Source organism: Fusarium tjaetaba (assembly GCF_013396195.1).
Source record: "Fusarium tjaetaba strain NRRL 66243 chromosome Unknown NRRL66243_c0000154, whole genome shotgun sequence".
NCBI classification, from domain to species: Eukaryota; Fungi; Ascomycota; class Sordariomycetes; order Hypocreales; family Nectriaceae; genus Fusarium; species Fusarium tjaetaba.
The window spans coordinates 56574-75340 of record NW_023501350.1 but is presented as its reverse complement, the minus strand read 5'-3'; the positions used below and the strand labels follow the sequence as shown (position 1 = coordinate 75340).

General features: G+C 47.6%; 6 protein-coding genes across 6 annotated transcripts; 2 read left to right on the top strand and 4 right to left on the bottom strand.

Moving 5' to 3' along the window:
• Window positions 1-202: 202 nt before the first annotated feature.
• FTJAE_7584 (uncharacterized protein) lies at window positions 203-1483 on the bottom strand (the record flags this gene model as incomplete). The annotated part of the gene is made up of 1 exon (XM_037354315.1): window positions 203-1483. The coding sequence occupies one exon, from the start codon at window positions 1481-1483 to the stop codon at window positions 203-205; it is 1281 nt and encodes a 426-aa protein (XP_037205304.1).
• A 1921-nt stretch (window positions 1484-3404) lies between these two features.
• Window positions 3405-4127, top strand: FTJAE_7583 (alpha beta-hydrolase; the record flags this gene model as incomplete). The annotated part of the gene is made up of 1 exon (XM_037354314.1): window positions 3405-4127. One exon carries the CDS (start codon window positions 3405-3407, stop codon window positions 4125-4127), a length of 723 nt encoding a protein of 240 aa, XP_037205303.1.
• Window positions 4128-4653: 526 nt separating this feature from the next.
• On the bottom strand, window positions 4654-6121 carry FTJAE_7582 (methyltransferase; the record flags this gene model as incomplete). Its single annotated transcript, XM_037354313.1, has 9 exons — window positions 4654-4802; window positions 4854-4938; window positions 4986-5412; window positions 5464-5476; window positions 5526-5553; window positions 5609-5675; window positions 5727-5864; window positions 5917-5957; window positions 6011-6121. 9 exons carry the CDS (start codon window positions 6119-6121, stop codon window positions 4654-4656), a joined length of 1059 nt encoding a protein of 352 aa, XP_037205302.1.
• Window positions 6122-6536: 415 nt separating this feature from the next.
• On the bottom strand, window positions 6537-7541 carry FTJAE_7581 (uncharacterized protein; the record flags this gene model as incomplete). The annotated part of the gene is made up of 1 exon (XM_037354312.1): window positions 6537-7541. The coding sequence occupies one exon, from the start codon at window positions 7539-7541 to the stop codon at window positions 6537-6539; it is 1005 nt and encodes a 334-aa protein (XP_037205301.1).
• A 455-nt stretch (window positions 7542-7996) lies between these two features.
• On the bottom strand, window positions 7997-14604 carry FTJAE_7580 (alpha-L-fucosidase 2; the record flags this gene model as incomplete). The annotated part of the gene is made up of 11 exons (XM_037354311.1): window positions 7997-9251; window positions 9308-9737; window positions 9798-10015; window positions 10080-10540; window positions 11428-11546; window positions 12030-12475; window positions 12525-12779; window positions 12831-12883; window positions 12964-14009; window positions 14064-14256; window positions 14302-14604. 11 exons carry the CDS (start codon window positions 14602-14604, stop codon window positions 7997-7999), a joined length of 4779 nt encoding a protein of 1592 aa, XP_037205300.1.
• Window positions 14605-15107: 503 nt separating this feature from the next.
• Window positions 15108-18660, top strand: FTJAE_7579 (alpha-1 6-mannosyltransferase subunit; the record flags this gene model as incomplete). Its single annotated transcript, XM_037354309.1, has 11 exons — window positions 15108-15620; window positions 15672-16240; window positions 16292-16399; window positions 16452-16666; window positions 16719-16749; window positions 17035-17937; window positions 17989-18174; window positions 18234-18281; window positions 18330-18432; window positions 18486-18590; window positions 18640-18660. The coding sequence occupies 11 exons, from the start codon at window positions 15108-15110 to the stop codon at window positions 18658-18660; spliced, it is 2802 nt and encodes a 933-aa protein (XP_037205299.1).
• Window positions 18661-18767: the final 107 nt, after the last annotated feature.

Here is an 18767-nt window from a genome sequence, read left to right as displayed (position 1 = left end):
ATCTCGATGTAAGTGACACATTGCGTGTAGTATATTAAAGAGAATCTAAAACAACTCTCAAATCATATCTAAGATAAGTCATCAACGCCATCGTATGAAAAAGAACCTGCTCTAATAATATCAATAAATACATTCTAAATCATCTTCATTCTCGCTCTCAATCATCTCATCAACCGCCGACAAGAGCACTGAGTCACTCAACTCACTCCTCGGCTGGCTTATTCGCCTCAGGCTCTTGCCCAACGATTGACTCGAGTTTCTCTCGGAACGAATCGTCATAATAGCTCATAACAGAGGACGTCCGCGCCGTGTCCATCGACGTGCGAGGCGAGGGTGCATACGCGCTGCCGTCCGCCGAGAAGATGGACTCGCGCACCGACGCGGAGTACTGGCTGCTTGTGTTGCGCGCGGGGAGTTGGAGGCGCTTGGTAGTGGAGGATGTGACGGAGAGGTTCTTCTTCTCGAACATGGCGAGCTTGTCGGAAACGGAGCCAGCTCGTTTCTGGAGCGCGGTCAGGTCGTTGTTGGGTTTGGTGGTGTCTTTTTCTTCGAGCTTGCGCATCCAGGCGAGGCGGTCGGTTAGTGCGCCTGGGCGCTTGGAGGGTGCTCTGCTGAGGGGGGTTTGAGGTTCTGACGGTGGCGAGGTGGGCTTGGGGGGAGGGCCGAGGCTGGTGGGTCGCTTCAAGGCCAATTGAGGGTTTCGTGGGATTTGAATGGCCTTGGATGGTGTAGAAGTAGAGGACGAGTCAATTGGGCTGGTGCTGAGTGGCCTTGGTGGTGGGGGCATAGCTAACCGTGCCTCACGCTCTGCCGTCCATCTTGGTGATTCTTTTACAGATGGAGTAGTTGGAGTGGTGATGAGACTTTCATTCGGCACCAGGCGAATAGTGGCGGTGCGTAGTGCATTTGAATCGTGATCTTCGTTAGGAGCCTGGAACATAGTCTCCAGGTCTAGAGGTAATGACTTGCGATGGTTCTTGAGATTCTTGACAGGCTGGTGGATTAAATGCCTAGCCTCGACCGGTCGCCCACGATCCAAAATACTAGGCGTCGTCGAGCGATCCGGACTGCTGAGGGCTTCCAGCGCCGATGCCCGCGCTTGGTGCTGGTCTGCATCGCTGCTGTCGATAAACGTCAAGGGTCGAGAGGCTTCAGGGCGATTAACTGGCTTCCGCGAAAAGTGATGACTAAGTCTCGTTGACGACTGCGCTTCGACAGGCTGCTGCTGCTGCTTGTCGGCGTCCTTGGGCTGGAGGAGCCAACTACTCGGGAGACGCAGGCTCTCGAGGCCGTTTAACTGGACATCAAGGCGAAAGTCGGCGGACGCGGTGTTGGACTGCGCGGCGTGATCGGACCTGACGTCGGGCTTTGACTTGGCTTTATTGAGGCGGCGCAGCGGGATAAGGCTGGAGAGTTTATGGGCCAGCGGTCGCCACAGAGGTTTATCGTTGTTGTTGCTGCTGCTGGTCTTGTTGCCTGCCATTGTCCTGTCTTACGACTCTCTCTTTCTCTTATCTTTGTCCAAGAAATCAAAAGGGTTGCATCAAGGGTACCGATTGCATCACACACTATTTTTCTGGCTGCTTGTAAAAAGCAGTCATAAGTTTTTGGTTTTGGCTGCTCTGTGTTTGTTTACAGGTGCATGTTTTGGTTTTTGGGGCGTAAAAGGGGCGAGGAATGCGTTGCATTGCTCGCTTGACGCTACCCCCTTCATTGTTTCAAATGACCCGGTGCCTAGTTCGGGCTTAGCCGATATTACTGCATGATTTCACTATGGGCTTGACTTGTTTGGGTTAAGTTCTCTCCAGTAAAAGAGGTGGGGTAGACTTGGCTGAGGTTGCATTCTAACGGTCCTCACTAACCTAGAGTCAACAAATGAGGACAGATAAAGAGATCCCTTAGAACTAAGGGAGCCCCAGATACCCAACTGTAAAATGTAGAGACGTCATACTGAGTACAGGTCAGAGCAGATGCTGCATTTGTATGCATTGAACGGTTGGAGTGAAAAGGCAAGGTTGTTGTCCGTGCTTCGTAAGAATCTCGTTAAAACGTAAATGTCATCAAGCTTAACGCAATCTAATTCACATGACGAAATTCCTCGCGGGGCACGCACCAATTATTGCTTCTAGGACAAATTGCAACCAGTAACCGCAATTGCAATATTAGACTGCAGTTTGATCCCGTGATCTCTCATGTGATTCAATGACGCCTCGAAATCCCCAGAGTCAAGTTTTCGCGACTCATCTCACCAACGGAATTCACGCTAACGCTAATCCATCGGCATGGCAACGTCGCCTAATTGATTTTATGAGTTTGTCACTGATAACAGTTAGAGGAGTCATACAAATAACGTTTTGCAAGATTCTGCCGAGACAGTTCGTGTCTCACAATAACTCAGTTAGCATTATCTGAATTTGACGTAAATATTGTTTTAAGTTATCAGAAGAGGCAATAAGCCCCCCGATCCCTTCCCACGGAACGGTGGCTTCTAGGTGCGGAGGATGTTCTGCAGCGATAAGTCTAAACTCAATGTGTCTAGAGAAGATACTGCATAATAGATAACTAGCCATGGATGGAAAGGTTATCATTGCGTAATGTCAGGCCAAGAGCTAACGACAAGTGCAATTGATTCGTTAAAGCAGTCGTGTTTAGCAGTCCCCTCCATGATATCATATCTGTCTCGAGCTTGCTCTTGTATCCTTCTAGGGAAATATATACTGGAATATGACGAACCTGTGTTTTAAACATGGCAATGTCATCCTTGGAGTAATAGCAACCACGAGCATCCGGCTGAGCGGTAACACAGCTCCCAGGCAGTCTGGAGCTTCGAGCATACCCAATCCTCGAGTGAGCCTTTTGGAACACCCTCCCAGGTAAATTCTATTATATAGTAGTACCATACACAGCCCAAATATTAGTAATTGCAACATAGACTTATCCGTTCAGGGGCGTTATGCAGTATAGCAAATCCGATCTTTCTACCATTTCCCGAACCAATAGCGAAAGTCAAGTTGTCATGAAGACAAGCTAGCACTGCTTGAGAAAAAGACCAATGAAGCGGCAGGAAGCTCTTATCTATAGATCCAAGCTTTTCAGAAGATGCCGGCTCGCAGATTAACCCCATGGCGCCTTAGGATGTCGATAAGCTTTTCCCAGATTAGATTTAGCTCCTATGATTAAACGATCCCTCATAGTAGCCGTCTGTATCCGCCATTGCCGAGCCTATATCATTACCCGATGGGTCAAGATCCGACAGAACATAACTGGCTGCCGTCAGCCCATTTCCGCTGCTTTGGCACGGTGAGGCGAGGGTATTTTATAGGCGACCCGCACGCTTTAGTCGGCGGATTGTAGTTCTCTCTTCCCACTCTTTACTGCAGTCCACAAAACGATTGAAAGCGACCATGGATCCTTCAACTTTCTGTGCTATTTTTGTTCCTGGCGCTTGGCATCCCGCACGGTGCTTCAAGGCAGTGGGCGACATCCTTGAGCAAGCTGGCTTCAATGTCGACTATGTCGACCTTCCTTCAGTTGGCGCAGAACAGAGCCTCACCGACTTCGCCCCAGACGTGGCGGCCATTCGACAGGCCATATCCAAAGCTGCCGCCAGGGGCCAAAAGGCCATCCTCGTCGCTCACTCGTATGGCGGCATTCCTTCCGCAGAAGCAATCGGCGCCTTTGGGCCTGGCGGTGCCGTCGCGCACTTTGTGCTCTGCTGCTCATTCATCATTCCGAAAGGCAAATCCTTGATTGCTGCTTTCGGAGGTCAAGATCTCCCATGGTGGTCTATTTCAGAGGACAGACTTTCCGTCGAGGCATCGACCCCGGACAAGATTTTCTATAACGACCTGTCGCCGGAACAGGTCGCAGCGATTGTGCCTGTTCTAAAGCCGCATAGCTACCAGGTCTTCCATACGCCTCTTACATATGAAGGGTGGAGGCATGTGCCGACAACATACATTTACTGCTCTTTGGATGCTGCGATCCCCATCCATATCCAGAAGCTGATGGTAGAGGAAACTGCTAAAGGTGTTAAGATTAATACTGAGGAGATTAACGCAGGACATAGTCCTTTTATTAATATGCCTGAGGCAGTTGCATCTTCTATTCAGAATATTGCTAAATAAGAGATCTTTTTCTTTATTTAAGCTATTCCTTTTTATATCCTGTCTTTAAAATGAGTGCCCAGTAGACTGTCGCTTATTTGCGAGCGTGATAAGGTCTGTCCCGCACGGGTTAAGCAAGCAGCCATAAGTATTAAAGCTAAGGTAAAAGATTTCAAGGAATACACTTTAAGATTGACTGTTGTCTATAAAGTTGAGCTTTAGGCTGAAGAAATATATTATCAAGTAAGGCATAATGACTCTTACACAGTATAAGCTTTTATAATACTAATAAATATATGAGCCATAGATAGGCAAGAAGATAGTAATACCCGTAATGTGAGAGGGTACACGGTTTTAAAAACGATAAGATATCCTAGACTTTAAAAAGACTTTAATTGGCCCAGAGGTATATATACTATCTTTATTGTAGATCTTGTTGAAATATTGCCACGTGTTAATCCAGTGACTTGTTCAGATTCACCGGCCCGATAAGTTAGCTAGGCAGAACAACCTGGAGACACTTCAGTTATCCTGTAGCGCCGCATAATTATTCTGGCTTGCGGCCGTATACATAGCGCACTACAAAATAACCGTGAATCTTGCGGTTGCGAAGAGCCTTTCTAATCTGCATCAGGAACACTTGGTACTCGTCCTTTGGCCACTGCAGCACGTTGTTCCACAGCAACAGAGTATATCCTGGAATAAACTGTGAGCATAGAACAGAAACAAATGATGGCATAAGCATACCTTCAATGTCGTTCTCCAATGTCAGCTTGACAAATCGGCCGACCTCAGCTAGCCTTGGGTCTTTGGGCCAATCCCCAATCGGAATCTGCATGAATCAGCCTTGTAAGAGCTCTTGATCAGCTGCAAACTCACCTTGTAGTCCACCGTCTTGATGTCCACAAACCCCGCCTCTTCAATCCCTTTCGGTTGTAACTCATGCACAAAGAACGTTCTACCAATCGCTTTACCGCCCTCTTCATACAGCTTATTGCACAACTTATAGACCTCTTGTTCTTCAGCTGTGCCATCGTCACTGCGAAAATGAATGTCGGCTTCAACAGACTCGACCCAGCCTCCCGGCGTACAAACACGGTAGGCTTGTCGGTACAAAGCAGTCCAGTCCTGAATAGCTCCGAAGAGATAACGCATGTGGACGAAATCGAAGGTGTTGTCTTTCCAGGTCCATGTTTCGGTAGCGTCGTCGATCTCGAAACGTACATTTGGAGGAACCCATTTTGGCTGAGTTGGTGAGAGATCGGTCGCTATTACTTCTGCTTGGGGGAACTGGTCTGCGAAGTCTCTGCAAGTGCGTCAGTATCACGTCGCGTAATGGAGCGGATAGTTATAATACATTGCCCAGATTCCTAGTCGATTTATTAGCTATGACCATGAATCAGCTCGACACTGACTTACCACTTCCTGTTCCAACGTCAAGCGCTTTCTAATCATATATCAACATCTACCCTCACCTATCCTCGTCGCGCTTCTCCACATACCTGGACGTTATCCCCGATAGGAGCCAGATACAGTTGACCGTCAAGCAGGACCGTCAAGTAATGATGGCTTGGCATTGAATTAGTAGGCGGCATGAAGGGTGACGATGACGTTTCTCACCTAATGTCAACAGACTCTAGTTGTTGTTCATCATTCGGAAAGGAATATTCAGTCACGAACTTGTCGCTATGGAACGTGCGACCCTGAAAACTTCTGTAGTGAAGGATACTCGAAGAAACAGAGGCAGTCGAGCTCTCACTGTAACATATTGTCAATGTGGACTGATCATGACGGCAGTAGTAAATCTTACGCATCCGTTTCAAGTGTCGAATCGGCGTCGTCTTGAACATCCTTTCCAGCACGTTAGCATAGCTAGCAGCACAGAACATTTGATAAAATCTCACGTCATCGTTGTCAGCGGCGGGAATGAGTTCGCCCCGTGGAGACGGCGTCGACTTGGGCCCAGAGGCCGGAGATGACGGTCCAGTCGGCGTTCTAGTCTTTGGCGACGACATGGAGAATTATCGCGATGCGACACTGAATCAAAGTGATTGCGAGAAATATTTTTTGACAGTTTGAATTGAGTGGACGTGAGAGGGAGAGGGGAACCCTGACCTCGCCAATGACCAGCTGTGCTGACGTTGCATCATGGTGGGCTGAGTAACAGCCATTTTTATCAGATCACATCATGATCTAAGCACAGTTCATTGACGTCTAAAAGTGAGAAGGTGAGACTGCAACAGAATGCACCACTCATGTCGCGCAGCTCGTGTAGATATGCAAATACAGTAGAGTGATAACAAATCCTTGATTGAACTCTGCCCACTATCTATAAGGTCTAAAAGAGGACGAAAATGAACTTGCAACCCTTGAGCCAGCAACCTATAATATCTAAACATTGAATGGAGATTCTTTCTTTACCTAGACTTTCTAGTCCGCCTTTGTCTGCCCGGACTGAAACAAGCCCTTGACCCTTCTATACAATAGTATAATGCATCCCACAAGACTGCCAACAGCCAGCGGCAATCCGTATCGGAACCATGTTATAGGTTGCCAAGGGCTCACTCGAGGAATAAATGGCTTGTTTGCCAATTCAAGTGTCTCTGGCGTTCCATCGGCCCTTGCGCCAGTGAATGATTCAAAAGCCTGAAGTATGATCTGTACAACTTGCTTAGGCTGACTCAAAAACGGCGAATGGCTTGTCTTCAGCTCGGTATAAACCACGCGACCACCCAACATCCTCACCATCCCGATCTGAGCTCGCTGGATAAGAACAGGAAGCCCCTGATCTTCAATAGTTCCAATGAACCATACAGGCACATCTAGCCACCCGGAGTACGAACACTCTCTACCTTCAAATAATGCTTTGAGGCTTTGCGTGGTGAGCATAGAAGTCGCGTGATCTGCCTCGGCGGGCGGTAGATCGTGGTAGAAGAATTTCTGAGGACGGACTGTGAGATCTGCATAGCCGGTCTTTTTGTTGACGCGGAAGAATGGGGGAGTTATGTTGAGAAAGTGGTCCATGAAGGTGAGCCCCGTGAAGCAAAATCCGGTTGCGATGGGGATGATACCGACGACGTGTCCTGTCTCTGGCGTTCGTTTGCTGGATTTCGGTGTTGGTGCTAAACTTTGGCCTGATGGAGATGACCCGACAGGCCAGGAGAAACCTTTAACAGCACTGTTCCCAACCGTTCCTCCATAAGAATGCGTAATGACAATCACGTCTCGGCCATTCTCTGTTTCCTGCCTTATAGCACAACGGACGGCCTCAACGTCGTCTTTGAACGATGCCATTGGGTCATCCATTGTTGTTGGAAGAGTGACGGGAATGCACCTCAAGTGATGTTGGTTTTGTAGCTGTTCCATTACTTTGGCGTAGCATGACGGCTTATGCCATGCGCCGGGAACAAAGACCAGGCTCGTTTCACTGGACATATTGAAGAAACATCAGCGTGGTGAGAAAATGGTAAGAGAAGGAATACAGAAGTGAAAGAGAACAGTGAAATGGTGAAGCGGGTTGAAGCGGAGTATAAATAACGAAAAGCAAAGCGTGGAGGAATAAATTTGGGCATCATGGAGAGTTGACGATCACTTTCCTGATTTGGACTGATTGACGAGCGGACCCAATGACAGCGGAGTTTATCAACCAATCAAGTCGATGGAACGAAGCGTCTAGTGCGCATTTGAACGATGGAACTTCAGTCACAAACCTAGTCTGTCATTCTTACTGCATGGCTCAACGCTTTCAAAGCCATCCTGGCTTAAATTAGATCAAATTGGCTGAATTGCTCCTCCCCGGGCTCTGGCAGCTCAAGTTCAGTAATATGCAAACACAATCATGGAAACTTAGGTTAAGCTGTAGACAGGACTGCCTTGTGTATTGCTAGAGATCAAGCGAGAGTAACAGTATACGTTCGTCCTGATTCGGTCTCAACCTGATCCACTTCCTGCCCATCAATCTTGAAGCTTGAACCATCAGCAACCCTCACCTTCAGAGTATTGCCTAGTCTAGATTTGACTTTCGCTTGCACAAGAAGCCCGTCCTTCCAAACGATGGATACTTGGAAACCTCCACGAGCAACAAGTCCAGAAACGGAACCAGTCTTCACCTGAGACCCCAGTGCAGGCAAGATATGCAAAACACCAGCATGGCTCTGAAGCAGAGTCTCCGCCACCGCAGCAACAAGACCAAAATTGCTGTCAATCTGGAACGCTTGACCAGGCTCGATGTTATGAAACAAGTTCGTGGCGGGATGACGGCCTAGTAGAGTCTGAATATTGTCATAAGCCTTGTCCCCATTGAGCAATCGAGCATAAAGTGCTGCTGTCCACACGCGTGACCAGCCAGTGGATGCACCGCCCGCAGCGAGGCGAAGCTCGATGCTCTTCTGGGCTGCATTTGCAAGAGTCTTGTTGAGAAGAGGGGACATCGCTCTGGCGGGGAAGAGATCGACGAGATGTGAGTAGTGGCGATGTCCCGGTTCAGCCTCTGTATAGTCTTTACGCCACTCTTGAATTTGACCTCGAGCCCCGATTTCGGTGGGTCGTAAACCATCTCGGTAGGTCTTCGCCTTCGAAAGGACCTTATCTGCGCTAAGGTCAATATCAAGGATGTCTGCAGCCTCGATGACGTTGGAGAAGAATTCGCGCAGCAGAGAGTTGTCACTAGTAGTGGAAATATCGAGGGACTCGTCGCTACCGGCCTCTGACCCATCTTTGGGAATAACGAAAACATTCTCGGGGGAGGTCGACGGCCCGGAGGTCCATTTGCCATCAAACTCAAAGAGATAGCAGTCAAAAAATGCAGCGATGTCTTTGAATACTGGCCAAGCCTTGTCTCTCAAAAACGTCTCGTCACCAGTAAATCGATAGTGCTCCATCATGTGCTGAGACAGCCACAGGTTGCTTGATGGCCAGATGGTATAAGCTGTCCCACTGTCGTGAGGAGCGGAGTCACCCCAGAGGTCAAGATTATGGTGCGACACATAGCCTGGACAGCCATACATCTTGGTGGCAACTTCTGATCCTTTATCGCGGCTGCGATACATGAGGTCCCAAAGTGGTCTGAGGGTGTCAGGAAGATCGGTTGTTTCAGCTAGCCAGTAATTCATCTCTGTGTTGATGTTGACGGTGAACTTGCTTCCCCTGTTTCATTGGTTAGATAATCCCATTTCACACATCCTTGAAGGAGTTTGACTTACCAGGGAGGATTATACATATCGTTCCAAATACCCTGCAAGTTTGCTGGAACTCCTAGACCAGAACCGCCAGCGTCTCTAGAGGCAGAAACAAGTAGGTGGCGGCCGAATTGGAAACTCAGCGTAACAAACTCAGGGTCATCGTCGGGGTTACTAGAATATGCGCTCACTCGCTTGTCTGTTGGCTGGCTAGAGGTGCTGTTGTTTGATCCGAGGTCGAGATCTACACGCTCCATCAGGCTTTGATGGTCTGAGATGGCTTCGGTCTTGAGAGACTCGAAACCACGCTTGACTGCCTCGTCTAGCTTGTCCACAAGGCCAGCTTTCCAGTCAGACTCGGAACTCCACTGGAATCTTGTTTCCACATCCAAGAAGAGATCAACACTGGAGGCTTTCGTGATGTTCAAGACAGATCCGTCTGCCTTTATAGTTCCTGACATGCAAATCATGATTAGCTAATGTTTGACATTAAATCAACGTTTACCGCACGTACCATCATTTGAAACGATGCGAAGGCCTGCAGTGAAAGGAATGGCGTCTGCTCCCGAGCCTCCAATATCCATCGTGATACTGTTTACTCCGTCACTTGCGTCGTTACTAAGGACACCTCTGTCGCGGTCAAGGCTCACGCCCATCGCGAGGGAACCATTCTTGCTTGCTGTGAAACGCGCTGCAATGACGCCAAGAGGAAAGTTGGCCACAACCTCCCGACTAATCTCTTGTCAGCCCTGATGATCTGCTAAAAGGACTGTTGTTGTAACTGAATGTCACTTACGTGTAGGTGACTCCATTGATATCATAGCTGACACCAGTGTTGCCGTTCAGAGTGTCAAGCCATCTTTCGTAGTTCGAGATGTCTTCGGTCTCATGTCCAAAGTCCAACAGCAGGTTTCCTGTCACGCTGTACCACCTATTCGTCGGGGGGTTTGCGTACATGTCGCTTGCTGCGAACCCCGCAGCTCCCGTGTAGTTGTTCTCGGTCAACAGCTTGCGAGCCTTGGGAAATCCTTCCAACGAGCCTGGATTGATACGGTCTTGGAAAGGTCCGCTCCATACCGAGTTTTCATTGATGATGATTTTCTCAGAGGTGGAGCCTTGGACAAGTGCACCTAGTCTGCCGTTGCCGATGGGCAGAGACGATTTGAAATCGCTTCCCGGGCTATTGTACCAAAGGTGCCGTGAGCCTGAGTAATTGTCTTTCTGGGCTTCTACTGAGGTTGCAAGGGCAACAAGGATCTGTAGAAAGAGTGAATACATTCCAACTTGCTAGTCTTGTAAGGACAACTTGTTTTGCTATGTCTGACCTAACATTGCAGAGGAAAGACGAAGTTAAATATGCCTCAGTAATCCTCTTTGCCCCCAAGGAGATTGGGGGTAAAACGTCAACCTCTATCACAAGACATGTTCATGTGCAATGATCCAATTTGATGTCAGACTCTATAGGTCAAGATCTACAGCACTCCTTGTTCTAGGTCAACTAAGAGGTTTGCTTCACAATGTCAAAGCAGCTGAAATATGAGAAAACTCGAAAATAGCCGACGGCTTTTTTCAGTCGGAAATCGAACTAGTTTGGTCAAATTATCCGTGCCATCGCGGGGCGGCGTGCTTGATGATTGAATGTGGATGCGATCTACAGTAATCCTGGTTGTATGTTGTCCGATCGCTGTATTCTCCGCACCTCAGTCGTCATGGAATACGAGAAACCAGCCGTCGGAATTGTTGAATTGGTAGAATTCCCCGAGACCTCACGTCATTGAAATTTCCCAGATGCCTGCATGTTCCGAATCGATGTGGTGGGATCTGAGAGCCTTATTGCCTTGTAACAAATAGACCTGGACATAGATAGTAGCCTTTTATCAATGGTCATGTTTCCGCCGAGTATTGGTCTGACAGTAAATCATGCTTGCTATAAATGCCATCGTTCAGGGCGGCTATGATACGGCTCCATGGACAAGCGTCTTGAAGACGGTTTTAGTGTTGAGTGGAAGTCAAGTCTTGAGCCCGAGCCTTTTGAGCTTCTTATATTTATAGCCTAATGCCTAGCTTTTACGCGGTAGTAATCCATATGGATCAGGTAGATTGATGCTGTTAAGGGCCCGCTGATTCGCTACGAACTGTTGTACCTCGGCGTTTCTCTCGCTGGCAGCCAGGAGCTGCTCGGCAAGCATGTCTAACGTTTCGTGGCTGGAAGCCCCAGGAGATTGATTTACCATTTCTTCATTATGAGGATAGGCACCGAGGGCTGAGGGTAACTGAGATTTAATCTTGGTGGTCATTATGAAATCTTTCGATCCTCCTGGTGGCATCGGTACCTCCCTGATGAACTTTCTTTTTATGTTAACTGCCTGCGAATCGTGATATTTTCTCTGGTGTCGTCGTAGAGCCTCGATGTTTGTGAATGGTGGATATAGACATCCCTGCTCCTCACATAAGATCCTACGGTGTGAGGATTCATGGGTAACCAGAAGGGATTGAGTCTCGAACCCCTCTACTGACCGCCAACACGAAGGTAGGCGACAAGTAAATGCAGAGGTTCGAAATTCTTGTCTGAATCTCTCGAGATCATGCAAGCTGACTCCTGCACAACCTGGCAACGATAGCAACTGCCGTATGGTCCGTTGGTAGTTAGTCAGTAGTGACTTGAGGCTTGTCACTTCAACTAAGTCGCTAACCGAATCTATGTCGATATTAGCGAATATCATCTCAGCCTCAAGAATATACGTACAACCTTCTAGCGATGGTTCCTCTAGATACTGGTTTCGCTCTTCTTCCAATATTCGCTGAACTACTACGCCTAAGGATTTGTCCGCAGAATGAACTGCCGCTAGCCGTGGGTCAAGACAAGTGGGCGTCCCAATATCCGCGCTGTGACAGGTATCAGACGCTGGGTTGAACTTGTCACGGAGCTCGCTGCATAAGGCCAAGAAACTGGATCGGTGCATTGTCTCGGGAGCACTGCAGTTGTCGAGCACATAATGCACCCAATATTGGCTGGCATAAGTGTGGAAGGCATGAATGCCACGAAGAACTCTCAATTGACGCTTATGTTCGGGATAATTCGGCGTGAAAATTTGCAAGCCAGAGACAAGACACGCTGCGATTGCTTGCCCATGTGACACGACGCTGCTAGACTCATCAATGGGCATTATGCTATCACTGCTTTCCAGATAGCTGCGCATATCAGCATCATCCTCTAGACAGGGTAAATCTAACTGCTTACTCTCTCACAGAAACATGGATAAATGCGAATGTTGAGTCGTGTCGCTCCTCTATCAGGGGACTGCACCTGTCAAACAAATATTGAGGTGCCAGTTTGTCAGTCATCGGGTTTCCGGAGCTGAAAGCCAAAGCAGATCGGAACTCAGCCTTTCGAAGAGGTCTTTTCGCAAATGCGATCCACTCGAAGATTAGTTTTATGCGCTCCAGAGACCGCTCGTCAAAGTGAGCAGTTGTTTGTGTCAAGATCTTCTCATAGCTATAGCATCTGTCAGTTTCCTCGTCACCAGGAAATAAATTATATTCTTACAATTGCTGCAGTGCTCGGGGCAAGGCTTCAGGGGCGGACAAAACTTCCTCTCGCTGCAAGAACATATTGTTTGTCAAGTAATCCAATACGAGTCGGGCCCAGAGAAACATTCCTGAGAAACATTAATCCATACTCCAAGAACATACCAGGGCTGGGGATTACCTTCTGCTCTTTTCGCAATACGACAACTCAGGTCAGAGATATCGCTAGAAGTCACTTGTAGTTGAGAAAGCTCCAGTTCGAGGAGAGAAAGTCTGTATAATGCATACGCCTCGATGGCCTTTTCTAGGTGCTTGTTCTCGTTAGAGAGACACACTGTTTGCGATTGTTTTGCCGTTTTCGTGATTGCAGGAGAAGAGCGACTCGAAAGCAATACTTTGCAGATAGTCGAACCGGATGAGAAGGCGGCAGATACCATGCGCCTCATAAGTTTTGTGACTTTAGACTGCGTCGCTTGATCGCATTCGTCTAGTCCATCTATGACGACGTGGATGTACTTAGTGCGTGAAGGGTCAAGTGACGAGGCGCGTATCGAGTCTAAAATGAGTGCTTCGACCAGTTTATAGCTGGGAACCTTCCTTTTGCGCAGTAACATATCATATACATAATCGATGAGGTCTCTGTCCGAGCGAATGAGCTGCAGAAGAAGACTCTTCAATAGCTTGTCATAGTCCATGGACTCTTCATAAGCATATGTGCAGAAATGTGACATGGTTAATGATTGCTGGGATGCCTGGAGGAACTGGACGATCTGCGTTGCCAGCACACTCTTCCCACTTCCAGGACGCCCGTGAAGAAGGACGAATGTGGAAGAGGGGTGACATTTTAACCAACCCTGTATCTCAGACTGGTTCAAGATCCAGCTGCTCGTCCCGACACTTTCAACTGCCTCTGTAGCAATAGCATCGAAGGTTTTTGCGTTTATAGATTCATCGACCTTGAGGTAGCTGGTGATTGCAAGGTATTGCCTTGTGATCTCTTCTGTCTCTCCCTTAGCCATTCTGTCCACTTGTTCCTGTCTCCAGGCTTCCATCTTCTGCCTCAATTCCTTTGATTCGGCAATGTTAGTCGCAGCAGCCATCTTATCAACTAATTCTTCGTGAGCCTTCAAATCTTGGATAATGCTTTCAAAACGCCGTTGGAACCGGCCCCACGATGTAAGAAATAGTAGTCGCCAGGCTTATGAAGTCAGCTAGTGGTATGATCCGCTATGTATTCTAATGGGAAACTCACAACCACGGCGAACAAACTGATATGCTTCTGTATGAAATTTGAGAATATCCGAATAAAATGTGGCGAGAGTCTGCTGGATATCTTTATCGCTATAAAATGCGCGACTGAGCTTCTGGAACCTTTTTAATGGTTCGGCAATTTGGCCATAGACCTTGATAATTTTCTCAAAGGCTTCGACGTAGTCGGAGGAGATCTAACAAGCTATTAACATCTTAGTACACACAACTAAAAAGCTTACCTTGAGAATGAGCTTGATTGGAGCCCAGATCCACGGCATATATGGAGTCCCGTTGCATAAGACCTCGATTGTCTTGGAGTAATATTCCAAACCCGTAAAAAGAGGCTCAAGTCTTTTCATATTACGGAGCGATTGACGAGCCGCAAGTTCGTCTTCGACCAGGTGCGCTGCTTTTCGTACATCGTCAAGTGTTGTATCCTGGAGGCTTATGCGATCGCTAGCTGATACTGTCCTTTCTAGATCTTTGAATGCCTTTTCAATAGTGCGTCGGGCATCCAAATTGACTACAGGAGCAAGCGGCATGTTGCAGGTCTAGCAATTTGATAGAACAGCGAATGGTATCCGAACAGATTGTTGGGCAGATCATGAAACAAACATCTTACAGTCGATATTACGGGAATCGAGAGTACAGAAACCTTGAGAGTGGCAGATATTATGTGAGGAATGGCATTCACATTCACAAGCCACCACCAAGTGAGACCTGTTATGAGACCGTGTGGGGGCTGTGCTGCTGACTTACCTCATACCCTGAGTATCTTGGGGTTGGAAATAACAATTACGCTCTACGTGGCGTTGATTGATTGGTTTTGGATGGCGGTGGCTTGGCCGCCAAATAGCCCAAATGGCGGTGCCAACTGCACAAGCCCGTAAGGCAGACTGGCCATGGCCCAACGGCTGATTGATTCGCATAAGGCAGCGTTATGTAATAGTCCCATGGCCTCGTAAAACTTCCAGAATCAATGTTATAGCCTCAGCCTTTATCTTTTAGTCTATTGGCATCTGGCATATTCCTCAAGACTCTAGAAATGGCTGATTTCCCGCAGCAAGGATCGTCGACATCCAAAAGGCCTTACAGTGAATATCTGGCCGATACTATTGCAACACAGCCAAGTAATTCTGGGATCCAGCAACAGGAGACCAATCCCTTCAACAGTTACCCGCAGTTTCGGGAGTTCGATGGAGGCATACCCGATTTGGACTCTAGAACATGGGTTGGGCAGCCACAACCTTCGCCACATGATTTCAATAATACTCCTCTTCAAACTTCTTACATCAGTGGTAACACTCACAACAACTATGGCGGATATGGGTACGTAACCCAGCAGCCGTCCTTTCCCCCAATGGTCTTTGCCACGCCGGGAGGTATCTTTCCAAGCGACCCATTGCCTGAGACTCAGCAACAATATCCTATCAACCACCAGGAAGGTGTCCGGACAAATCGTCAAAACTACCAAGCCCTTATGGAACCCTCTCTTAGCTTTGAGACAACCAGGATCCCCCAGTGTCCTCCCGAACCAGAACTGGTTTGCTTTGGCATGGTTTGTCAATCCCACAATACAATAATCCTTCCTGCACTAAACCAACGGCAGATCAAAGGCTTATCTGCCCGATGTCGGCCTTCTGTTAACTACTCTCTTTCCGATAGCGTGAAGCTTTTAGATGCTGAGAAATTTATTGGCTCTGACGATGCTTCAATAGAAGGGAGGGTCAACTATGAATTCACCTACTTGACACATGCTCTATTCATTCAGAGTGAGCTTGTGCTCGAAATTAATTGTTCAACTTTGGATAGTCCTTCCAAGCCAGGACCGCAAATCCCAGGAAAGCGTATTCCAGGCTACTCGGCACAATGCACTTTAGAGATTATTATTTATGGGCCTCCAGATCTATCTCAGGATGTCGGCTCCTTCTTCGAAGAATACGACCTCTATCTACAAGATCCGGTAAACTGTAAGCGGAATGTGCGATACCATAACCCCCACAGATTATCGGTGAATCCGAGTGATGTCAAGTATACATTCGACCTGGGCCATGCAACTGCACCATTGGCCAGCAAGATTGATATCAACGATCATTCGGAGCTACTTGATATCATATTCTCGCACCAAGACCTTGCAGAGGCGGCACAACCGAGATCTATCAGAACACCATTGAAGCCGTAAGTGGCCAAGTAACAACGCTTTAATCTTATTAACATCGTGCTCTATAGCCATCAAAAGCAAGCCTTGACATTTCTGCTTCAAAGAGAGTGTGGCTGGGCATGGGATGGGTGTCGACCCGACATATGGGAAGTGAGGGACAATGGCCATGAGTCTTAGTAAGTCATGCCCTCACCGTCCGATATCAGCATATTGACATCCACCTTAAAGCTTCTGCAACACAGTTTCGGGCGCAGTACAAGTTGAGCAACCACCTCAGTTTTATGGAGGAATTGTCGCCGACCCAATGGGGCTGGGTAAAACACTCAGCATGATCGCACTGGTAGCATCCGATGTCCGTGCGGAGGACATTGAGCCTTCTTCAATTCCCGGTGTAGATATTGAAGTCTCCTCGGGCAAAACCCTGATTATCGTTCCCGCCCCGCGTGAGTTATGCAACAAGCAAATTTGATATATCAGTACTAAATAACTATATAGTGATGGGTTCCTGGGAAGAACAGCTTCAGAGGTATGTCACGAGCTAAGCTGTATGATGATTGAGAGATGCAAAGGGTTTAACAAGACTGCAGACATTGCTTTCCAAATAGTCTACCATGGCGTTGCCACCATAACCAGTCTCGCTTACGAGTGGCTTCAGACCTTGATCAAGTAGCGATCGTCTTAACAACATACCACACAGTAATGACGGAGTGGAAGAAGGGCAAAGAGACAGACCAATCCATCATCTTCACAACAAAATGGAAAAGGGTCATCCTCGATGAAGGTATGTCCAACTCTTGTACCCATCTTGCAGGAAAATAGCCGACCCAGAACCAGCTCACTACATTCGAAACACCAACTCACAACTCTCTCGCGCCATATGCAGTCTTGATTCTGTATCCAGGTGGGCTGTCACAGGTACACCCATACAAAACAGGCTATCGGATCTCACGGCTCTATTCAAATTCTTACGTGTCTATCCATATTCGGAGAAGAGACATTTTGACGCTGACATCTCAAGTCTATGGAAGTCCGGCAACGATGAGAAAGCAGTCCAGCGGTTAAAAAGGATTACCAGTTGTCTCCTGATCCGTCGCCCAAAAACTGTCATCCAATTACCTCCTATTCATAATCTACAGCTCCAAGTGGAATTTACAACAGCCGAGCGACAACTGTATGAAGATGTCAGATTACAAGTACTTTCCCAGCTCAATGACTCAGTCCCCGCATCTTTCAAGTCTCTGCAGCCAAGTTTCTTCATCAACATTCTACAAAAGATTGAGGCCATGCGCATGATATGCAACCTCGGTCTTCATTATCATTTACGACACGAGAAGCCATCCTTCAAGGAATCAGCTGATGATTGGCAATCAGAAGCACAGAAAGCGTTCAACCTGAGACGCGAAGAAGGCGTTATTCAGTGTCGAATATGCGGTCTTCGCCTCGACGAAATGGAAAGCCTTGTCGACGAGGGATTGCAAGTAGGGATGCCCTGGTTCTCTCGTTGTCTTGCATTCCTATGTCCAGTCTGTTCTCAAAGTGAGACTAACCGAGAGAACTTCTGTCCTCATAAGCCAATATGCTGTATCGCCAAGGTCAAAACAGACACCCCGTTCTCGGATTTGTCGGTGGGCATACCAGCTTATCCTCACGAAATACCCTCCAAGGTGGCAATGTTGCTGTGCGATCTTAAGAGGCAGTCTCCACAAACTAAATGGTACGTCATTTTGAACTCTACAATGACCGAGTATGACTGAACTTTTTCCAGCGTCGTTTTCTCTTCTTGGAGGACTACACTCAACGTCATCCAGGCCAGTCTTGATCATGAGCATATTCCTTGTCTGAGATTCGACGGCACTGTTATGCAGAAGGAAAGGCACAACGTTATCGAGAGGTTTCGGAATGACCCTCATATCAGGGTTCTACTTTTAACCTTAACCTGTGGTGCAGTTGGGTTAGCCATTTATGGATCTCTCTCCTAAAGTTGATACACTGACGCGCTCCTGTCAACAGGCTTACATTGACGGAAGCTTCCCGAGCTTATTTAATGGAGCCAAGCTGGTATGTTAGTAGTCTTTTGCGCTGATTCGATGACTCACAACTGAATAGGAATCCGACACTGGAAGACCAGGCGCTGGCACGAGTTCACCGGATTGGGCAAACCCAAGAAGTGACTACATTGAGGATGTTTGTGCAGAACTCCTTCGAAGAGGTAAGATTATAGAAACGACCGACAATACAACGCCAAACTAAGAGCGTTACCAGAGAATTATAGAGGCACAAGCCTCCAAGCGAGACCTAGCGCGAATCCTTCTTACTCCATCCAATGGTGATGAAAACGAAAGCGAATCTGGTTTGAATCGATTGGAGGTATGTTGCCTTCAACCTGGATATTGAAGTACTACTAATCTTGATCAAGTTCCTGCGCCGCTTAGTTTAAGATATGCGTTTCAAATGAGATCTGGAATAAAGGATTTTCAGTGTATAACTAGACAGGATGAGGAACTCAGCAGATACAGGATGACTTACAATATGTGCTCGGGAACT